At 46.1% G+C, this 18,319-nt stretch overlaps 1 protein-coding gene across 1 annotated transcript in view; it reads right to left on the bottom strand.

Annotated features, from left to right (window-relative positions):
• The window catches only part of LOC144600829 (VPS10 domain-containing receptor SorCS1-like), a 410,789-nt gene that overhangs the window by 123,856 nt on the left and 268,614 nt on the right, over positions 1-18,319 (bottom strand). The window contains 4 exon segments of the mRNA XM_078412718.1: positions 7,925-8,013; positions 11,794-11,896; positions 13,232-13,378; positions 14,013-14,192. Coding sequence (XP_078268844.1) covers positions 7,925-8,013; positions 11,794-11,896; positions 13,232-13,378; positions 14,013-14,192 — 519 coding nt within the window.

The raw sequence follows: 18,319 nt of genomic DNA, 5'->3' as shown, positions 1-18,319 counted from the left end.
TTCCCCCTCACCTTAAAGATATGTCCTCTGATTTTTGATTCCCCTACTCTGGGTAAAAGACTCTGCATTTATCCTGTGTATTCCTCTCAGGTTCTTGTACACCTCTTTAAAATCACCCCTCATCACCCTGCACTCCAAGGAATAAAGCCCTAGCCTGCCCAACCTCTCCCTATAAATCAGGCCCTGGTCCTGGTAACATCATCGTAAATCTTCTCTGCACTCTTCCCCACTTGACAACATCTTTCCTATCACATCGTGATCAAAAATGAATACAATGCTCTAAATGTGGCCTCACCAATGTCTTGTACAAGGATGGATAGAAAATGTGCAAATGAGAATTAATATCTAGTTTCTTTAGTGTAAAGGGTAGCACGGTGGTGCAGCGGTAGAGTTGCCGCCTCACAGCACCAGAGACCAGAGTTCAATCCTGACTACGGGTGTTGTCTGTGTAGAATTTGTACATTCTTCTCGAAACCACATGAGTTTTTTCCGGGTGCTCCAGTTTCCTCCCCACAAAGATGACCAGGTTTGTAGGTTAAGTTGGCGTCGGAAATGGTAAATTATCGCTAGTGTGTAGGATTGTGCTTGTGTACAGGGATCGCTGCTCAGCATCGACTCAGTGGGGACGAGGGGCCTGTTTCCACACTGTATCACTATACCTGAACCATCCAATCAACAACTAGAGAGCGGCCCTGACCTTCCATCTACCTCACTGGAAACCCTCAGACTATACTGGGCATTATTTTGTACTAAACGTTATTCCCATTATACTGCAGCTATACACTGTGGACAGCTCGATTGTAATCTTGTATTGTCTTTCTGCTGACTGGTTGGCACGCGACAAAAATGCTTCTCACTGCACCTCAGTACACATGACAATAAACTAAACTAACAAGCTAACTAATGGAAGCACAAGCTACCCATACTGCTCAGTTTGAGTGAAAATCCTTTATCATTTCTAATGTGAACTTGCACTCATATTTCACAGTCTGCAAAAACCCTTACCCTGATTAGCATTGTTGTATTGTCTAAGGCTGTGCTTCTTTCACTTGCTGTGCTAATTATACAAAATATTTTAAGAGCCGAATAAATCATGAAAGTCATCCATCAGTATCTGTTAAAGACTGATATATTTTACGGCTGTGCCATATTAATGGACTGCTTGACAAATATAGATCATAAACAAAAATGCCCTCATTTCTCTTAGTGAAAACACTTGAGATGTCTGTCATCTTGAATAGGATGCTAGAGACTCAAGCAGCACAAATGTGCCCTCTCTCAATTCTGAAGACAAAGACTTAGTGAGCACTCCACCATGCCCTATCTTTATTGCCAAATGTTGATGTTCTTGATGGATTGATTTGATTAAAGATCATTTCCTCTGTTTCTGAATGGGCCAAGTTATATATTTTTGCCCAGTAATCACTCATTCCCTAAGCATTGTTCACCATAATAAATAATAAGAACGGTCGCATGTTGAAGGGAATTAAATATATAAGGAACTGGATGAACAATTGACTACGTGGAATTGATGGACCTGGAATCACCTCCACTTGCGCAAAAACGCATCATGTTGAATTAGCTACAAAGCGCTTCACACAGTTAATCACCCTGGAACTTTAGTAACTGCTGTGACACAGGCACAACAAACAGGCGGAAATATTGACACAGATGAACCAATTCTCAAAAGAAAGCGGAGACACAAGAGCATGTGGATGCTGACATTTTGAGCAATAATAAAATATTGAGCTTGATTGGCCACTGTAAGTTAAGAAGCGGGCTGCTTCTAGAATTCATTTTAAACAGAAAACCTGTAGTTGCTGGAAATCAGAAACAAAAGCAGAAAATGTTGGCGATACTCAGCAGGTCAGGCAGTATCTACGGAAAGAGAAATTCAGGTGTGTGACACTGTGTCATGGATGCTGCCTGGCCTGCTGAAATTTCCAGGACTTTATTCCTTGGAGCACAGGAGGATGAGGGGTGGTCTTGTAGAGGTGTATAAGATCATGAGAGGAATAGACAGGGTAAATGCACAGAGTCTTTTACTCAGAGTAGGGGAATCAAGAAGTAGGGGACACAGGTTTAAAGTGAGGGAGGAAAGATTTAAAAGGAACCAGTGCGGCAACCATTTTACACAAAGGGTGGTGGGTGTATGGAACAAGCTGCTGGAGGAGGTAGTTGATGCAGGTACTATGGAAACATTCAAAAACATTTGGACAGGTAGGTGGATAGGATGGGTTTAGAGAGATACGGGCCAAACGCAGACAGGTAGGACTAGAGTAGATGGGGCATGCATGGGCAAGTTGGGCTGAAGGGCCTGCTTCCACGCTGTATGACTCGACAACTCTTTCAGTTTTTTGCTTTGCTCTGATGCAGGATCGTTCTATGCTCCAAATCACTTTCCATGCAGACTGTCAGTCCGACTTAAAGCTTGGATCGGAGCGGCTTTGAGAATGTTCATTTCTTAAATGAGCTAATTGTATTTTCGGTTGAGATTTGTTGAGCTCGCCCATGCATACTTCTCGCAGTTACTGCCCTGCCATTCAACTTCAGTCCTCTGCCGGAACAGAGAAAGTAGCTGTCAAATTATTTATCAGAAAACCTTCAAAAAGTTTCACAACATCCTGATGAACATGAAGGTGTTTGCTTTATTGGCAGAAGTTTACTGGATTTATGGCAGGATGGGGATAATCCTGCTCGTTACAAGCTCCTTGTTTATAGATGCAGTAGAATAATAATTCACCGCTGGTCTCTGTGTGAGTGACCACCATTAGTGCCACAGAGTCATACAGAATGCTAACATCCCCTGCAGCCCCATTAACCCATGCTGATCATTAAGCACCGATTTATATTAATCCTGCACTACTTCCTGTGCTAACATTTAGACAGGTACATGGATAGGCCAGGTTTAGAGGGATACGGGACAAACACAGGCAGGTGGGACTAGTGTAGATGGACCATGTTGGTCGGCATGGGCAAGTTGGGCTGAAAGGCCGGTTTCCCCACGGAAGGATTCAATGACTATCTATGACTCAATTTTCTTCTTCCCACATTCCCATCAACTCCTCCCAGATTCTACCACTCACTTATAACCTAAAGGCAATTTACAGTGGTCAAATAACCACTAGACGTAGGCACAAAATGCTGGCAGCATCTCTGGAGAAAAAGAAAAGGTAACGTTTTGGGTCAGAGCCCTTCTTCAGACTGAAAGTGGAGGTGGGGGTGAACTAACTAACCAACTAACGTGCATGTATTTGAGCTATTTATTTGTAATGTTGTTGCGTTTAATGTGTCTGTAAAGCAGCAGCAAGTAAGAATTGTTCTGGTGAAGAAACAAGGAACTGCAGATCCTGGTTTACAAAAAAGACACAAAGTGCTGGATGGAGTAACCTAGTGGGTCAGGCAGAAGATGGAGTAACCTAGTGGGTCCCTGGAGAACATAGATAGATGATGTTTCGGGTTGGGACTCTTCCTAAGACATGTTCCAGTCCCTGTACATAAGACAATTAAATACTCTTGCCTCTCTTGAATTTTGATGTGGGAGGAAACACGAGCACCTGGACGAAATCCACATGGTCACAGGCAAATCGTGCAAACTCCACGCGGGCAGCATCGGTGGTCAGGATTGAACCCAGGTCGCCAGAGCTGTGAGGCAGTGACTCTATCACCTGTGCGATTGTGCTGCTCCTCTTGGCTTGGTTGGAATGAGATATGAAGTAGGGAATACTCGGTCAAAAATATGCAAGTGCCCTCATGGACACAGTCTCTGAACCACTCTGCTCATCAAATGGTTCAATTAATGGTGGAAGGGACAATTTTGTGTGCTTCCATTGTGCTATGGTTTAGTTTAGTTTAGTTTAGTTTGGTTTAGTTTGGTTTAGTTTAGTTTGGTTTAGTTTGGTTTAGTTTAGTTTAGTTTAGTTTAGTTTAGTTTAGTTTAGTTTAGTTTAGTTTAGTTTAGTTTAGTTTAGTTTAGGTTAGTTTGACACACAGCGTGGAAACAGGCCCTTTGGCCCACAGAGCCTGCACCGACCAACAATCACCTATTCACATTGTTTATATCCTACACACACTACAGGGAATTTACAGAAGCCAATTGACCTACAAACCTGCATGTATTTAGAGTGTGGGAGGAAACTGGAGCACACGGGGAAAACCCATGCAGTCAGAGGGAGAACGCATAAACTATGCACAAACAGCACCCATAGTCAGGATCGAACCTGGTTCTCTGACGCTGTAAGGCAGCAACTCTACCGCTGCGCCACTGTGCCACCCTCATGGTCTTGCGATAACTGGGTGCAGTCAAGGTTCCTTTTACTTAAAGTCCTAGAAATTCATCCTGTTGCAGACTGAGGATGAAATTTTAAACAGCAAGCTCTTGAGAATGTGACAGACACATCTTTTTTTTAAAAACTTATTGATATAAATGTCAGCTGTAAATTGGACCTGTGTACGTGTTCACATTTCTGAATCAGCAAGTTATGGGCTCAGGCCCTGCATGATGAGTAGAAGGCATCAATAGTACCGACACCTTGTCAGAGGTGCTGTCTTGTGGATCAAACGATTTACCAACACTGCCTGTTAACTCTGACAGCAGGCTACTCCAAGGTCCTGCAAAACACTGCTCCTCTGCCTTAACCAGACACCTATCTCATTGTTTGGTTCTTTAGTGTGTGGCTGCCCATATTGAGACTGTGTCAAAAGACAGGCACAGTGGCGCAGCAGTAGAGTTGCTGCCTTACAGTGCTTGCAGCGCCAGAGACCCACGTTCGATCCTGACCACGGGATCGGGCTTGTCTGTACGAAGTTTGTACGTTCTCACTGAGACCGCATGGGTTTTCTCCCAGATCTTCGGTTTCCTCGCACATTCCAAAGACGTGCAGGTGTGTAGGTAAATTGGCTTGGTGTAAGTGTAAATTGTCCCTAGTGTGTGTAGGACGGTGTTAATGTGCGGGGATCGCTGGTCGGTGCGAACTCGGTGAGTTATAGGGCCTGCTTCCACGCTGTATCTCTAAACTAAACTAAACTAAAACATCACAAGAATCAATTCTGGCTATTGTTGCATTGAGACAGGACTCTGACCTGGAGATGGGGCGATACAGTGGCGCATTGGTAGGGTTGCTGCCTTACAGTGCCAGAGACCCAGGTTCAATCCTGACGAAGGGTGCTGTCTGCGTGGAGTTTGCACGTTCTCCCTGCGACTGCGTGGGTTTTCGCCAGGTGCTCTGCTTTCCTCTCACATTCCAAAGATGTGCAGGTTTGTAGGTTAATTAGCTTCTGTAAATTGCCCCTGGAGTTTAGTATGTGAAGGTAGGATAACGTAGAACTAGTGTCAATGTGTGACCGTTGGTCGGTGTGGACTCGGTGGGCCGAAGGGCCTGTTTCCACACTGTATCTCTAAACTGAACTAAACTAAAGTAAACATTCAATGTAATCCCAAGGATGGTAGCCACACACCAGTGGCTTCTCGGCCCAGTTGATGACACAGACCAGACTTCCCATCATTGACCCCATCTATACTTAGAAAAGTTTCCATCAAACTCAAAGACTTGTCCTATCCTGGTCATTTCTTCTTCGCCTTGATCCCTTCCAGCAGAGGGTACAGAAGCTCGAGAGAGAGAGAGAGAGAGAGAGAGAGAGAGCCCACCATCAGACTCAGGAACAGCTTCTTCCCCTCTGTTATCAGGCTTCACAACATTACTTCCATAAGCTACGGGTAATATCCATTGGAAATTGTCTCTATTGATGCGCTACATTGCTGAGAACTTTATTCTGCAGTCTGTATCCTCCAGTTTGCTCTAGCTATTGTACTTGAGTTTGAATTGATTGTATCTATGTATAGCATTACTGATCTTTTTGGATCGCACGCAAAACAAGTGCAGGTGACAATATTAAACCTAAACCTACATTAGTGTGTAGGGAGGAACTGCAGATGCTGCCTAATACTGAAGATAGACACAAAGTGCTGGAGCACCTCAACAGGTCAGCCTGAAGAAGGGTTATGATCCAAAATGTCACCTTTTCCTTTTCTCCAGAGATGCTGCCTGACCCGCTGAGTTCCCAATGTTGGGGGAGTCCAGAACCAGGGGCCACAGTCTAAGAATAAAGGGGAGGCCATTTAAAACTGAGGTGAGAAGAAACTTTTTCACCCTGAGAGTTGTGAATTTGTGGAATTCTCTGCCACAGAAGGCAGTGGAGGCCAATTCACTGGATGGGTTTAAGAGAGAGTTAGATAGAGCTCTAGGGGCTAGTGGAATCACGGAATATGGGGAGAAGGCAGGCACAGGTTACTGATTGTAGATGTTCAGCCATGATCACAATGAATGGCAGTGCTGGCTCGAAGGGCCAAATGGCCTCCTCCTGCACCTATTTTCTATGTTTCTATGCTTCGATGTTTCTCCAGCACTTTGTGTAAACCTGTATTAGATTTAGGTTTAGGTTTATTATTGGCATGTGTACTGAGATGTAGTGGAAAAAATGCAGCGGGTAGCATGCATTGCATGCTAACCAACCAAATCAGATAATGCTGTACATAAATACAATCAAGCCAAACTCAAGTACAATAGACGGAGGAGCAAAAGGAGAGATGTAGTGAGATTTGCAGGTAGAAAAGTGATGTGAAAGAGTAGAGCAAATGTATCAGATGGTAATAGACCCTCCTCTGGGACCACCATGCAAAAAGTTGCCATGCTCTAGTGCCATCTTACAAGTTAAAATACATCCAAAAGTCCAAACCTGCAGTTGCTCTCGTGCTGAGCAGGATACAGTTTCACAAGCTAGAGGCAAACTGCTGGAGGAACTCTGTATGAAGGAACTGCAGATGCTGGTTTAAACCAAAGATAGACACAAAACACTGGAGTAACTCTGCGGGTCAGGCAGCATCTATGAAGAGAAGGAATGGCTGACGTTTCGGGTCAAGACCCTTCTTCAGACTCAGCAGGTCTGGCAGAATCCATGGAGGCAGATGGATGGACAACACTTTCTTTCTCCATAAACCTATTGTCAATTTTCTTTTGACACCAAGTGCTGGAGTAACTCAGTGGGTCAGACAGCATCTCTGCTTAGTTTAGTTTAGTTTATTATGCTATCCAGTCAGTGAAAAGTCTATAAATGATTACAATCAAGCCATCCACAGAGTACAGATACAGGATAAAGGGTATGATGTTTAGTTCAAGATAAGGTCGATTACAGTCCGATTGAAGATAGTTCAAAGGTCTCCAATGGGGTGGATGGGAGGTCATGACCGCACTCTAATTGGTGAGAGGATGGTTCAGTTGCCTGATAACAGCTGGGAAGAAATTGTCCCTGAATCTGGATGTGTGCGTTTTCACACTTCTATGCCTCTTGACTGATGGGAGAGGGAGGAAGAGGGAGTGACCGGGTGAGACTGGCCCTTGATTATGTTGGTGGCCTTGCCGAGGCAGAGTGAAGTGTGGATGGAACCAATGGAAGGGAGGTTGATTTGCTTGCTGGGCTGGTCAGTAAGATACTTCAGTGTAATGTAGATACTGAGTGATTCCATTCATTGGAGGCTGGGGTCCAAGTGAAAGAATATCAACAACGTGGACACTGCAAAGGTCTACCAGCCTCTCCTCTCAACCCACGGCTCTGGTCAAAGAAACAAAGTCTGATTAAGGATCATCTCTGGAGACCATCACCTGCAGTTCCATGTATCAACATTTCTTTGACAATGTTAACTCAGTCAAGAAGGGTCAAATCCAGGCTCACGAGGAGAAAATGTCTTCCCGTCACCATTACTGTACTAATTCTTGATTAGTACAGGTGTCAAAGGTTATGGGGAGAAGGCAGGAGGATGGTGTTAGGAGGGAGAGATAGATCAGCCATGATTGAATGGCGGAATAGACTTGATGGGCCGAATGGCCTAATTCTACTCCTATTCCTTATGACTTTATGAACTTATTACCTGTCTCCAAGAGTTTCCTCCATCGGTTGAGATAAACATGCTGCCGGTGGGGTTGTCCTTGTCCACTTTTAGTTCAGGGCCAACGTTACCTGAAATTCAAATTAAGCCACCACATATCAGTCTCATGAACAGTTTTATTTCACAGCTACAACTGGACCATGACTGACAACCTGAAAATGCAAGAAGGCAGAGAAGACAGAGAAAGCCAGAGTTTCTGAAGCACTTTTCACTGCCCCAGGACTTCACCAAAGCACTGAAGCCATTGAAATGGTGCAACAGTCATAGCCCATGGCGACCAACGTGCCCCATCTACACGAGTCCCACCTGCCTGTGCTTGTCCCAATTCCCTCTAAGCCTGTCCTATCCATGTATCTGTCTAAATGTTTCTTAAACATAGCGCTGGTATCTGCCTCAACTACCTCCTCCAACAGTTCATTCCATACACCCACCACCCTTTGCATAAAAAAGTTACCCCTCAGGTTCCTATTTCCCCCTCACCTTAAACCCATGTCCTGTGGTTCCCGATTCCCCTACTCTGGGCAAAAGACTCTGTGCATTTGATCTATTCCTATCATCTATATACTAAAAGTCGATTGTTTGTTCTTGAACTACAGCCAAAACGGTACATGATAGCGCAACAACTTTAGGCCCACCTTACTCACCGTCGACCCATTGCTGCTAATGGAAGAAGTTTCATTGAATTCGGTGCTATATTTTTTAAGTTATTCACATTTTAAAGTTTAAATCTATCTCCTAGGGAGGGAAGGGTGAGGGAGGGAGGGAGGGAGGTGGGAGGAGGGAGGGGGTAGAGAGGGGGAGGATAAGGGGAATTGCGGGGATGGAGTGGGGGGCAGGGGAAGGGGGGAGGGGAAGTGGGGAGGGGGGAGGGAGGGGGAGGGGGATGTGGGAGGGAGAGGAGGGAGGGGGAGAAGGGAGGGGGGAGGGGAGGAGAGGGAAGGGGAGGGGAGGAGAGGGAAGGGGAGGGGGGAGGGGGGAGAGGTGAGGGGGAGGGGGAGAGGGGAGGGGGAGGGGGGAGAGGGGAGGGGGAGGGGGGAGAGGGGAGGGGGATGGAGGGAGGAGAGGGTGCTGCACCACTGCAGGAGAGGTTTGGGCCCAACTTGGTCTAGTGATTTTTTAAAGCCCTAGTCTGCTCAATCTCTCCTTATAGCTCAGGTCCTCGAGTCCTGGCAACATCTTTGTAAATCTTCGTTACATTATTTCCAGCTTGACAACATCTTTCCTATTACAGGGTAACAAGATTTCACCATCTGAAGTTCCTTGTGTCTCAACAATGTTGGGGTAGATACGGAGTGACCTGGCAGTGAAATTTGACCTCATAAATGTCTCTGGATGACAGGAAGTCTCAGAAAACTGCAGAGCCCAGTGAAAATCCAGTGTCAGGTCATATAGCTCCTGTCGACCACTGGGCGGCGCAGCGGTAGAGTAGCTGCCTTACAGCGCCAGAGACCGGCCCATCAAACCACCAAGACCGTGCCGGTCAGCCATCACCCGTTCACGCTGGTTCTGTTATCCCACTTTCTGATCCACTCTCAACACACTTTGGGGCAGCACAGTGACACAGTGGTAGAGTTGTTGCCCTACAGCGCCAGAGACCCGGGTTCGATGCTGACCACGAGTGCTCTCTGTATGGAGTTTGCACTTTCTCCCCGTGACCTGCGTGGGTTTTCTCCGGGTGTCCTGATTTCCTCCCGCACTCCAAAGAAGTACAGGTTTGTAGGTTAATTGGCTTCGGTAAAAATGTTAATTGTCCCTCGTGTGTAGGATAGTGTTAGCGTGCGGGGATTGCTGGTCGGCGTGGACTCGGTGGTCGGAAGGCCCGATTTCCACGCTGTATCTCTAAACTAATCTAAACACTCCTTTTCAGGTTCCCCTCCCCCCAAAAAAACTATCTGGAAGGTCTTTGAACTGTTCCCCTGGGGAATGAGTGTGAATAATTTTAGGTCGAATTGTTGTATAGAAACCTTGTCCATTTTTAGTACATTCCACTGAATAAGTTCCACGCCAGCAAAGAAGAAGAAAGAGACATCATACGACAAGAGAAAGAGGAGGAATTATTCCTCTGGGTGAGTTGTCTGGTGAAGTTTTAATGGCACATCTACCTGTGACAGCAACAACAGCAAGCTGGATGATCTGTCTTCCACAAGCCAGTAAAATGCCTTACCAAACAAACATTAACATTGCAAATGTCGTGTCTTGTTCTGTTTGCACAGTCTATTTTCTCTTCACTGTCTTGAATCCAGGTGTAATTTATTTCTGATTTAAATGTTTGTGCGTTTTCTACGTCCATGTGACTATGCTACTGCTGCAAGTAAGATTTTCATTGTATTGCACTTGTGCACAGGACAATAAACATGACAATAAATATGACAATAAACATGACAATAAACAAATGTTACGAAGACCTTGGTCAAAGGGATGCAACAAAATGGGCAGAGAGGCAGGGAGTTTTTGGGATGGGATTCCAAAATCTGCACCAGCTGAAAGACTTCTGCCAATGGTGACACCAAGGTGGCGCAGCGGCAGAGTTGCTGCCTTACAGCGCCAGAGGCCTGGATTCGATCCTGACTGCGGGTATTGTCGATACAGTGTTTGTACATTCTCCCCGTGATCTGCGTGGGTTTTTTCCGGGTGCTCGATTTCCTCCCACACTCCAAAGATGTACAGGTTTGTAGGTTAAATGGCTACGGTTATAAACAATGTAAATTGTCCCTAGTGAGTAGCATAGAGTTATTGTGCGGGGATCGCTGGTTGGCGTGGACTCAGTGGGCCAAAGGGCCTGTTTCCGCGCTGTATCACCAAACTAAACTAAACTAAATTAAACGTTTGCAGATAGATTGAAAGATTGAAGTAATCAATTGATGAAAACTTGATTAAAAGACACAGCATGGAAGCAGGCCCTTCGGCCCACTGAATCCATGCCAACCATCGATTATCCATTCACACTAGTTCTATGTTATCCCACTTTTGCATCCACTCCCTGCACACTAGGGGCAATTTACGAGGCCGATTAACTTACAAACCCGCACGATTTTGGGAAGTGGGAGGAGACCAGAGCACCCGGAGGAAACCCAGCGGTCAGAGGGAGAACGTGCAAACTCCACACAAACTCTATACAGGTTCAGCTCGAACTTGGGTCTCTGGCTCTGAGAGGCAGCAGCTCTACCAGCTGTGCCACTGTGCCAACCATCAAGAGTGTTTAATTGCCATATGTACCAACAATGGAACAATTAAATTCTTACCTGCAGCAGCATTTCTAAAAGACGCACAAGTTTGTAGGTTAATTGACTTCGGTACAAAAATCAAAAATTGTCCCTAGGATAGATACTGCTAGTGTATGGGGTGTTCGCTGATGGGCCGAAGGGCCAGTTTCTGCGCTGTATTGCTCGAGCCTAAAGTCCAATATTCTACTTGGTGACCGCGTGGGTTTCCTCCGGGTGTACCAGTTTCCCCCCACATCTGAAAGCCGTGCAGGTTTGTTGGTTAATTGGGCCTCTGTAAAATTGCCCTAAGTGCGTAGGGAGTGGATGAGAAGGTGGGATGACATAGAACTAGTGTGACACAAAATGCTGGAGTAACTCAGCGGGACAGGCAGCATCTCTGGAGAGAAGGAATGGGTGACGTTTCGGCCGAGACCCTTCTTCAGACTGAAGAAGGGTCTCAACCCGAAGCTGAGTTACTCCAGCATTTTGTGTCTATTTTCGCTGTAAACCAGCATCTGCAGTTCCTTCCTAGATAGAACTAGTGTGAATGGGTTATTGATGGTCGACGTGGGCTCGGTGGGTCTTGTGGCTTGTTTCCATGCTGTATCTTTAAACTAACCTAAAACAAAACCTTGAGTGGTACAGTACCTGAAGCCACGATGATGCCCGGTGCCGAATCCTTGCTGCCAATGTTGCCAGATGTATATGGGTTCAGTGCCACATTCAGGTGCAGATTTAAGGAGCAGTACGGCTGTAAACAAGAGTCACAGTATGATTCAAATCAGTCATCACCATCACAGCTATCTACCACATTACTAAGGTGACCTGAGCAGTTAAGATGACAGATCTTCACAGTGTATCACCTTAGAGGGAAAGATCCTGATTAATAGGAACTGATAAAGAATTCAACACAAAGATAGACACAAAGTGCTGGAGTAACTCAGCGGGTCAGGGTAACATCTCTGAAGAAAAGGAATAGGTGACGTTTCATGTCGAGACCCTTCTTCAGACTGAGAGTCAGGGGAGAAGGCAACCTTTGGTGTAAACCAGTTCCTTCCTATACAGAGAGTATTCAAGTCATTGGAAACGTGAACAAAAAGATAGAAAATGGTGGAAATGCTCAATAAAATGGATCGGATGGAGGTCATTAAACCAAAACATTAAATCTGTTTGTCTCTCCACAGATGCCCCCTCACCTGCTAAGAATTTCTAGCATTGTTCTGTTTTATTTCAGATTTCAACATTAAATTGAATATTTTGATTCTATTGTAATAATGGAGAATTTATCGTCCCCATTCTAATGGAGACACGGGGATGCTGGAATCTTGAACAAAACAGAAAGTGTTTTAGTTTAGTTTTAAAGATGCAGTGTGGAAACAGGCCCTTCAGCCCACCAAGTCCGCACTGACCAGCGGTCACCCGTATACTTGTTCTACCCTACACAGTAGGGATAATGTACAGAAACCAATTAACCTATAATCCTGCACATCTTTGGAATGTGGGAGGGAACCGGAGCACCTGGAGAAAACCCACGCAGTCACATGAAGAACGTACACATTCAGCACCCGTGGTCAGGATCGAACCCTGGCCACTGGCACTGTGAGGCAGCAACTCTACCGCTGCACCACTGTGCTGGAGGAACTCAGCATGCTTGGCAGCATCTATGGAGGGAATGGACAGCCATTTTACTTGAAGAAGGGCCCCGACCTGAAACAGTTTTCTCCCACAACCCAAAGACGTGCAGGTTTGTAGGTTAATTGGCTTCTGGGCATTGTCCCTAGTGTGCAGGATAAAACTAGCGTACGGCTGAATGTTGGTCGCCATGGATTTGGTGGGCTGAAGGGCTTGTTTCCACACTGTGAATCTAAACTAAACTCAGTGGGTCAGGCAGCATCTGTGGAGGGAAATGGACAAACAACGTTTCGGGTCGGGACCTTTCTTCAGACTTCCAATACTTCATGTAAATTTTAGCCAATTATCTTTGTACAATTTGGCATGAATTTCTTGCCTCAGTATCACTCAATACAATGAGGAGACGAAAGGTGGGTGAGTCTATATGTGTAGACCACTTGATATGGTAGCTTACCAGAAGACAGTGAAGGTCCTTGCCTCTCAGATCTGTGGTTGGAGCCTCCAGAAGTCGCCAATCTCTTCCCTTATTGTACGTGATGAAGGTCTTCACCTGCTTCTGTACCTTTTTGTTAGCCAAGAACATTCCCTTTATCCCTGCTACCTAGGAAAAATGGTTACAATTAAAATACCATCAACTGAAATGGGGGTTAGTTATCAAAACACATCCAATCCAAATCAATTGGTTTGGCAAGGTTTTAACCCATTTCTTGAAGAATCGCTAGTGGAACAAAGTCTCACCCGATGTGGATATATACAGTAGCTAATAAAGAATGGCTATCCATGAACATGCATGGCAAGATTAGTATGTTTGCAGATGACATAAAAATGGGTGGTATTGTAGACAGTGAAGATGGTTGTCAAACGTTGCAGTAGGATCTTTATCGGTTGGGCATTTAGACAGGTACGTGGATAGGACAGGTTTAGAGTGATATGGGCGAAAGGCAGACAGGTAGGACTTGTGTAGATGGGACATGTTGATCGGCGTGGCAAATTAGGCGGAAGAGCCTGTTTCTACGCTGTATGACTCCATGACTCCATGATGCACTTAGTGTCTTCCAGTTTGATCCTGCCTTGAATAATCAAATCTGTTTAGCAGTTGGAGTGCTGCAATAGCATGGTCGGCTGATCACTTGCTGGGTGAATGGTTTGGTTTCCCCTGTTACCTGAGGCGCGATAGCCTCGAGCAGGCTGCTGAGTACAGGCATTACAGTGTCTGAGTACAGACATTACATTACCTCATAGAGGTCGATCATTACATTCCCTTCTGGGCCTCGGCTGCTCTTCACGTTCTCCATAGCGATGGTGAAGTAGGCTCCTCTGGCGTCCGACACATAGAGGTTGTACGTGTCGTTCTGGTTCCATTCCTGCACGGCAGCAAACACTTGATTTTCATCCGTGCTGATAATGTGCATGTCCTGCCGAGACAGAAAGCTGCATGTAACCAACGCCGAGAAGTCTTATGCCTTATAGAGGTGTACAAAATCATGAGCAGAACAGACCGGGTAGACGCACAGTCTCTTGCCCAGAGTACGGGAATCGAGAACCAGAGGGCATAGGTTTAAGGTGAAGGGGAAAAGTTTTAATAGGAATCTGAGGGGTAACTTCTTTACACAAAGGGTGCTGGGTGTATGGAACGAGTGCCAGAGGAGGTAGTTGAGGCAGGGACTATCGCTATGATTAAGAAAGAATTAAACAGGTACATGGATAGGTAGACACAAATAGCTGGAGTAACTCAGTGGGTCAGACAGCATCTCTGGAGAAAAGGAATAGGTGACGTTTCTGGTCAAAACCTTCTTCAGATGGATTGGAGGGAAGGAGGAAAGCTGGAAGACGGGAGTGTGGGCAAAGCGTGGGAGGTAATAATGAATGTAGGGGGGGGGGGATGGGGGGTTGATAGGCAGATGGGTGGAATAAAGGCCTGAGATAAAAGCAGCTGTGAGACAAGATTGAAGAGTTGTGAAGCTAGAGGGAGGAATGGAGGGGAGAAATACACGGTAGTCTAGGTGGGGCACAGTCCATGTGCCTCTTCTGGGAGAATTACTGGGGTAATGAGCTAGCAAAGACACAATGGGCCAAATGGCCTCATTCCACATCAGTAGGATGTGCAGTGGACAGAGAGAGGCATTTAACTCCTTGGCCCTTGGTTGTCTTACCTTGCTGCTAATCTTTCCTGTAACTCCCCTCTCCACTCCCCTCTCCACTGATAATCTGGAACCAATCATTCATCTGATCCAGGGAGGAATTATAGTCGTAGTCATACAATGTGGAAACAGGCCCTTCGGCCCAACTTGCCCACGCCGACCAACATTTCCCACCTTCACTAGTCCCACCTGCCTGCGTTTGGCCCAATTCCCTCTAAACCTATCCTCATAAGTTCATACGTTCCAGGAGCAGAATTAGGCCATTCGGCCCATCAAATCTACTCCGCCATTCAATCATGGCTGATATATCCTATCTGTGTACTTGTCCAAATGTTTTTTAAACATCGTGATAGTACCTGCCTCAACTACCTCCTCTGGAAGTTCATTCCATATATCTACCACCTATGTGTAAAAACGTTGCCTCTCAGCTCTCTGTTAAATCTCCCCCCCCCCCCCCCCCCCCACACACCTTAAAACTATGTGTACCCTACTCTGGGTAAAATACTCTGTGCATTCAACCTTTCTATTCCTCTCATGATCTTATATGCCTCTATAAGATCACCCGTCATCCTCCTGCGGTCCAAGGATTTGACCACCCATTGCTCCCAAGGGCTCTGAATCTCGCTCTTCTGCAGCAGATCTATGTGCTATGTTTCACTATTAACTTGATTCTGGTCGGTTGCATCCTTCCTGTCTTGCATTTGCACTGATCCCCTCGGCCTGCTGGTATTTACATTTCATGCTTTGATACCAAGAGAGATTGCATCAGACTTCTGTTTTTATGTAATGTGCAGGTTGAATCTTCAGGACATCATGCTTGTAAACTGAGATTTAGGGGCAGCACAGTTGCACAGCTGGTCGAGCTGCTGCCTCACAGCTCCAGAGACCCATGTTCCATCCTGACCTCAGGTGCTGTCTGTGTGGAGTTTGCACGTTCTCCCTGTGACCGTGTGGGTTTCCTCCGGTTGTTTCCACATCCCAAAGACATGCTGGTTTGTAGTTATACTGTCTGCTGTGAAATTGCCCCTAGTCTTTAGACTTTAGAGATACAGCGTGGAAACAGGCCCTTCAGCTCACTGAGTCAGCGCCGACCAGTGAATCAGTGTCACCACGTCCACTGGCACTGCCCTCTGCACTAGGGATAATTTACAATGTTACCACAGCCAATTAACCTACAAACCTGTACGCCTTTGGAGTGTGGGAGGAAACCGGAGCACCCAGAGAAAACCCACGCGGCCACAGGGAGAACGTACAAACTCCACACTGACAGCACGCCAAGTCAGGATCGAACCTGGGTCTCTGGCGCTGTAGGGCAACAACTCTACCACTGTGTCACTGTGCTGCCCTGAAGTGTATTGTGAGTGGATCAGAAAGTGGGATAACAGAACCAGTGTGAATGGGTGATGGCTGGTCAGCACGGACCCAGTGGTTCAAAGGGCCTGTTTCCACGCTCTATGTCTTAAACTAAACTAAACTGAAGATCGCTGGCTAAGAGGAGCACATCTGGCACGTGGAACCAATGCTACTCTTGGGTGGGAAAAGACTTAAACACGCTTGCAATTATTAAGCCAGTCTTTATTAATTTCCAAGCCCCAGGGAGAGTTCCTCCAACACTTCCAATTACGTCTGCTAACATCACACAAATAGTTGCCCTGCTGCATTGCAACTATCATGTCCGTTTTAACTTGACCGTCCCGGACAGTTGGTATGGAACCAGACTCAGGCCCCAAACTGGCCCTCTTCCAGCTGAAGCCTCGGGTTCAATTGGGTTTAATTACTTTCCAACCGTGTGGAGCTCTGCTTTCTTTCCCAGTTTTAGTTTTAGAGATACAGCATGAAAACAGGCCATTCGACCCACCGAGTCAGTGCTGACCTGTGATCACCACGTAAACTCGCACTATCCAACATATTAGAGGCACTTTTTCCATTTTATTTAACCAAAGCCAAATCGACCTACAAACCTGTACATCTTTGGAGTGTGGGAGGAAACCGGAGCACCCGGAAAAACCCCACATGGTCACAGTGAGAACGTGCAAATTCCATACAGACAGCACCCATAGTCGGGATCGAACCCAGGTGGTCCTTGGCGCTGTTAGCAATGCTACCACTATGCCACTGTGCCGCCCTGCTGGTTTATGCCAAAGGTATACACAAAGTGCTGGAGTGTCTCAACGGGTCAGGCAGCATCTCTGGAGAAAAAGGATGGGTGATGTTTCGGGTCGGGACCCTGCTTCAGACCGAAAGTAGGTTTAGTTTAGTTTAGTTAAGAAATACAGTATGGAAACAGGCCCCTCGGCCCACTGAGTCCACGCCGATCATCGATCACCCGTTCACAGACGTTCTACGTTATCCCACTTTCGCATCCACTTCCTGCAAACTAGGAGCAATGTATTGAGGCCAGTTAACCTACAAACTTGCACGTCGTTGGGATGTGGATGGAAACTGGAGCACCTACACAATCACATGGTGAATATACGACACAATACGATAGAACTTTATTTATCCCAGGAGGGAAACTGATCTGCCAACAATCATAAAAACACAAAATACATGAAACATGAAATTAAAGTGATGAGTGGAAAGGATTGGGGAGGGGCAAAGATTGGGGGGGGGGGGGTGACTCAGTCTCAGTCTACCCCACGACCGAACATGCAAACTCTACACAGACAGCACCCAAGGTCAGGATCGAACCCAGGTCTCTGTCGCCGTTAGGTTGCAGCTGTACCAGCTGTGCCACAATGCTGCCAAATTGCCAGTAGAATTGCTTGTCTGGTACCACAAGAGTTCCAAAGTTTCTCCAGGGCTTCCTTCTCTCCTCTACTGATTTTTAAAATATTTCATTCACCTCGCTCTAGTTGCTCTTCTTCAGGTGACCTTGCCCACCTCCCTGCCTTCCTCCAGATAGCATGTCCACCAGCGAGTGCCAATCATTCTCTTCCAGGCTTTGACCTATCACTGATCTTCTCCTTGTTCTCTTCACCCCTCACCATCCCTTCTCCACAGTTGACGGCTCGTTTATTTGCTGACTTCTGATGAAAGGTCAACGATCTGAAATGTGAACTCTCTCTGTGTCTGCATTATTTCTACCCATCTGCTAAATGTTCTCTATTTTGCATTTCAGACCTGCAGGATGTTGCCTTTGCCCAAAGATGAGATTAGTTTGGTTCAAGAAGTGGTTAGGGGTGGCACCGTGGCACAACGGTAGAGCTGCTGCCTCTCAACGCCAGAGACCCAGGTTCAATCCTGACTGCGGGTGCTGTCTGTATGTACGTTCTCCCTGTGATCACGTAGGTTTTCTTTGGTTGCTCCTGTTTCCTCCCACACTCCAAAGACGTACAGGTTTGTAGGTTAATTTGGCTTTGGTAAAAATTGTAAATTGTCCCTAGTCTTTAGGATAGCGC

Source organism: Rhinoraja longicauda, chromosome 16 (genome assembly GCF_053455715.1).
Source record: "Rhinoraja longicauda isolate Sanriku21f chromosome 16, sRhiLon1.1, whole genome shotgun sequence".
In the NCBI taxonomy this organism is placed as follows: domain Eukaryota; kingdom Metazoa; phylum Chordata; class Chondrichthyes; order Rajiformes; family Arhynchobatidae; genus Rhinoraja; species Rhinoraja longicauda.
Note: the sequence above shows the minus strand (reverse complement) of the source record. Positions and strands in the feature narration are given on the sequence as shown.